This window comes from Acyrthosiphon pisum, chromosome A1 (genome assembly GCF_005508785.2).
Source record: "Acyrthosiphon pisum isolate AL4f chromosome A1, pea_aphid_22Mar2018_4r6ur, whole genome shotgun sequence".
NCBI lineage: Eukaryota > Metazoa > Arthropoda > Insecta > Hemiptera > Aphididae > Acyrthosiphon > Acyrthosiphon pisum.
The window spans coordinates 121409699-121415495 of NC_042494.1; the positions used below are offsets into that span (position 1 = coordinate 121409699).

Here is a 5797-nt window from a genome sequence, read left to right on the forward strand (position 1 = left end):
GTGTTCGCGTGGTTTACGTCAAAACAGATTTAGAAAATTATGCGGGCCTGAAAAAAAAAGTTACCTCCGTCGAGATATAAGCGCCTCTCCACCGCACGCCACTCGAGCGCCGGGGGAGGTGATCCGCGAATTAGTCAGCAGTCGGTGTCCATCGGTCGAACGCGTTTTGAGTATAAGTACCATAAACGAGCGTTTTAAAACACCCCCCCAATTACGCCACTGGCGTATTCCCTGCACAACCAGACACCGATCGATGATTGCAGAGGCGTGGAAAGAATAATATGTATGGCTCGTGCGGGAAGGCGATTTCTGTCTTGGGCAAAATGTGGCTCGTGCACCACACGTCGTCCGAGACTGAAATAGCTCACTTCCCTTCCTCTGCCACACAATATTATACAATTTCATATTTATGAAATATTGTCATTATATATATTACTTGGGTACTAAAAGTTTTTCTCTGCATATTGGAACATAATATAATTGCGTAGTTATTTAAGCGTTTTCATAGTGCACGAACCGAAACCTTATGCCTAACCTTAAAACACAGTTATAACATACAACTAACGGATAAGCGTGCGTGCGCGTGGTTTCAGGTGGGCACAAACTTGATACTGCGAAAGGGATGCGACATGACGGCCACCGAGCAGCCGGCTGACCTGAGAGACAAGTGCCTGAACGAGAGCTACGCACAGGAGTTGGTGGCCAGGATACAGACATGGAAGCTGACCATCCAGTACTCGGTGCCGCTGTTGTTCATATTGTTCGCGGGCTCGTGGAGCGACACGCACGGTCGCCGGCGCCGGCCACTCATGTTCATACCGATTGCTGGCCAACTGCTGACGGACGCGTTCAACGTGCTCAACGTGTTCAACTGGCACTGGTCACCCGCTGTGGCCGCCGTGTCCGAGTGCCTGGTGCCCGCGCTCACCGGGTCACGGATATGCTGCGTGGTTGGCGTCGCGTCCTACGTGGCTGACATCACGCGCGTCCAGGATCGGACCAAGCGCATCGGCATGCTCATGTCTCTGTACTTCATCGCTACGCCGGTGGGCGCATGCACGGCCGGCTTCCTCAACGTCAACATCGGCTTCTACGGCACGTTCGGCGTGTGCATAGCGATGAACGTGGCAGCGCTCGTGCTAGGCGCGGCTCTGGTCAAGGACACGTCCGTTCCGTACGACAAGGGCGCGTCCATATGGCAGACGGTCAACCCGAAGGTGATCGCCGACTCGGTGCGCGTACTGGTCAAGAAACGGCCCAGTCGGTCGTTGCTCATTTACATGACCATCGTGTCTCCGCTCACCGTCGGACCCATGCAAGGTGCGTCGAAACGAACATAATAATATAATAATAACAATATTGGTATCTAGGTACTCAAGGGAGCTAAGGTTTTATGATAAACACTTATGGTGCGGGGGCGAGTAGACATGACTGGTAGGAGTGGTTGGTCGACCTACATTACCTGTATGCCAATTGTGTATAACTTTTGTTAAAATCTAAAAAGGAAAACAATAATATACGTTTTGCAAGAGTCATCCAGATATTACGAATTCAGGATATCAGATTTAAGTTTAAGGTTTATTGGCAGTTATACATGTTAAAATCGACTGTTTCGTTTTGATATTATTTTAATTTTTAACTTATTTTATTTCAAGGCATTTAGACATGCAGTAAATAAAAATCATATGAATGGTAACATATGACCTATGTCATATTTTACTATTTACAATTACGGTAGGTACACATTCGACAAAAAAAGTTATAATCTCAGACCATGCTTATACTCGTAATATGTAGGTACTAGATATATTATTATAAAACAAAATATCAATTTCGTAGATTAAGATGATTTAGTAGGTAGGTAATAAATGGTTGGGCTGGTTGGGGTGAAATAATGCCTTTATTAGAAACTTTTTTTTTATGATCTATCAAAAAATAATTTCTCAATAAGATCCCCGTGCATATAATTATAGTATGACTCTGCGAAAGAACTATCCTATTCGTATTTCATTTTTCTAATAAGGTTTGTTGGGAAAAAAAAGAAATTGGTGTGTACATGGCAAATATTTTTGAGCAAGTGGTAAAACCGATTTTGAATGAGCAAACTCCCTGTAATTTTAAAATACGGTAAATATTTTGTGTAAGCGGAGAATTCGTGGATAAAAAATGTGAAATCTCCCAGTAAAATGCTATACGGTAAATATTTTTGTGTCAGCGGCAAATAGGTAAATAACGAGTGTGAAATCTCCCCGAGATTTGTGTTACGGTAAAATTAGTGTGTTCGAGGGGAACATCATCGCTTGAACGTTGTAAAATTACCGCGGTGAAAAAAAAAACGTACTGTGAACATACAAATGTATACTACTCATTAGGTCTGATATATTATTTTACACTACCACACAAGAGTTAAATCAATTCTTTAAATTTCATTTTTATATTATAATAAAATACATTTCCGTGTATAGTATTTATTGAAGTCATTTATTTATTTAATTGTACTACCTATAACTTATATCTAACTTGTAGGTATTTTAATATGACCAAGACTCTTAATAAAATACCTGGTGAAGTTATGGTTATACTTGGTTGAATAAACAACATTTATTAATTGAATGATTCAATACATTTTTTATTTATCTAACTAATGTGTATTTTATTTGATGGTGTTGTATTTAAATTTCTACGTGGAATTGTATTGAGAAGATTCATTTTGAGCCCAGTGAGATAATTTTTTTTCAGTTGGCATTTATTGAGTTGAAGTCGTCAATTTCACTAAACTTATGTCATATCACCATATTATGATATAATGTACCATTGTGTAGATACAAATATCATATAAATATGTATGTATTTATGACGTAAATATGTTTATTGTATAGGTGAATAAATATATGAATTTGAAACTCTTTTTGTGTTTAGGGATGCGGCCTGTGGGGCACTTTATACGTCTGTTCAGCTCTTGAAATAGCTCGCATTTTTAACGAAACACGAAATGCTTGTTGAAAAATTCTGAGAAAATTTTTCTCCGGAAAATGTAAGCTTACTCTTTCCTTTCAAATATTCTATTTTAAAATATTTTGAATAAAAAAAAAACTGAAATTCCGACGATTTCACGAATAATATCGCCGCGATTGTATTTGAAAAATTTACGTTTTCTTATACTGCAATAAAACAAAGATATGCATTTCTACAACTCCACGTCTTCAAAAATGTCTGAGTTCTAATTATATATACGGTACAAACGTTTTTCGATAATTTTATTAATTTATTCATCCAGTATTTATAGTTATTTTAATATTATTATTCGAAGAGGTAACTCAAGACGTGCTCAGCTATACATATAATATTGTGAACACTATTTTAGTAAGTATTCCACGCGGGAGTGCCTGATGTCTATAACACAATCACCGGTATATAATATACTAAAGAACTACATATTAGAAGTATACGAAAATAATATCAAACTTTATTACTATTATATTCGTAGGAGGAACAATTTTTTTTTTTTTACTGAACACGTTATAAAATAAACCACGCAATGGTAGCTCCAGCAGTTTCGTATAAAATCTTAACGTCGTCGTTATTAATAACTATTATTGTTTGTTTAACATAATATATTTTATAGACGGTGACACATTTAGTTTATTGATTAGGTACTACTACCTACAACTGTCTCGCCGCTCACGATTAACCCGCAAAAATAAAATAATAATAATATTATTGTTCTCATTTCAGTTAGCATTGTATTAACTGTGCAATCTGGAGGCAAAATTAAATTGGCATTCCCCTCACACTTTGCGACACGCTATTTGCACTGATCAAATATTTCAAACTGTATTAACATAATATTTTTTTAAGAGAAAATCCTGTACGCTGTAGTTGAAGTATGTAGAGTACTGTTATCCATAATATGAACGTTTAATTGGGTGTACCTACGCTGTACAATAGAAGGGCCATGCACCGATACCGTGCGGGATATCATCCTACACATAATCGGCACGTGGAAACAACAAAATCAATTAACAAGTATCATTTTTTTTTACGACAGGTATTATGTGTTTGTAAAATTGTATCTGAACGTAAAACACGAGCACGCACCTAATGGAAAACGCTGCAGGCTACCTATTCGTGGGTCAATTAAAAATTTGATAAAATAATATATAATAATAATTAATAAAGCGCATACCTACCCCGTATTTTTAGCGTATTGAACTCTATAATGGTCGACCATATTACAAAGCACACACACATTTAACCGAGAATTTAAATACATTTCGATCGATCGGACAACTGGACTACTGTATAGCGTTGTAAAAGTAGTATTATAATATACTCATGGGCGCTCATGGGTAAAATGTTAAGGGATGGGGTAGAGGACAAAGTAAAAATTATCAAACCCAAAAAATATTTAATGTTATTTCAACGTAGAAGCTTAAATATGCTTATTATGTTAAGTAATAATAATTAATGTTTGTATTGTTTTATCCTATATAAAATAGAATTTCATTTCAATAAGTATAGAAATAAAAATATGGGTAGTCAAATTTATTATTAGGTATCGGTAAATTAGAACTGCTCTTAATATATTTGTTTTATTCTAAACATAACACCTAATTAAATTGGATATCATTAATATAGGTACCTATCTTAAATGAAACAATATCCAAGTTCACTTTTTTGATGACGACCATTCATTAAATTATAAGCTCACAATATCTTTTCCAGGGAGAGGGAGAAGTACCTTAATAGTTGACGCCTCAAATCAGTATATTATATGATAAAAATAAATCAGAGGGTACAGGGTATGACATCCCGTGAGCATGCTGTTGAGAACAAATTGATAAACATTTAGATGATCATACCTTAACATAAATAACAAATATATGGTTTGGAAATTAGGATATTAATAAAGTTGAACAACAGTAACAAATAATTCTTCAATATTAAGTTTATATGTGAAGTACATTTTTAATTGATTGTCAGTTAGCTATTAATCTATGTGCTATTAAAGCAGTCGTGTAATATGATACATTATACAATATAAGTGTTTATTATGATATAATCCTAATTATTTTGACAATATATAGTGATATAATATATTTATATTATATATTATAACTGTAGAATGTAGAGCTATGGTGTGGTTTAAATTTGTATTGAAGGAATTATACGTCTGTAACGAAATTAATTAACATTTTCCTTGAACGAAACATCAAAGTGATATTCATGATTCTTAATTAACACGAGACGTTGTTTCGCAAAATAGTATTAATAAATATTATTATTATTCATTTGTAATTTATAAATTGATTATTTGAGATATAAATAATATTTTAATAAGAAATCAAATTATTAGACTGACAATATTATTGCCTGTTTTACAATTTGATTTTCTTATACTTGAATTTGATAATAATGTTATTACGACAATTGCACTGACCTACTCATGTATTGTAAATTGTCAGTATGACACATACCTTATATGTATAACTAAGGATCAAAATGCCGGAAAAATTGGGGAAAATGTCAGAAAAAAACGGTTTTTTTCCTAGAGCCTCGGAAAACGTGGAAAATTTGGGGAATATTGAAATAATACATTTCCGAAAAAAACCGAAGTTTTCGGAAAATTAAAAAAAAACCGAATTTTCAGAAAATTAAAAAATTTTATTTACGTTTAAAAATTAAAATAATCTATGTAAAAAAAAATAATTTTAAAAATAGATAACGAAACCTGTCATTGTCATTTCACATTTGCCAATACGGTTATTAATGTATTATTGTATTAAAATTTAAAAAT

General features: G+C 34.4%; 1 protein-coding gene across 2 annotated transcripts in view; it reads left to right on the plus strand.

Annotated features, from left to right (window-relative positions):
* The window catches only part of LOC100572522, a 27203-nt gene that overhangs the window by 6865 nt on the left and 14541 nt on the right, over positions 1-5797 (plus strand). For both annotated transcript variants that reach the window (XM_029488175.1, XM_003245365.4), the window contains exon 2: positions 594-1320. In XM_029488175.1, coding sequence (XP_029344035.1) covers positions 594-1320 — 727 coding nt within the window. The remainder of the gene's footprint in view (positions 1-593; positions 1321-5797) is intronic.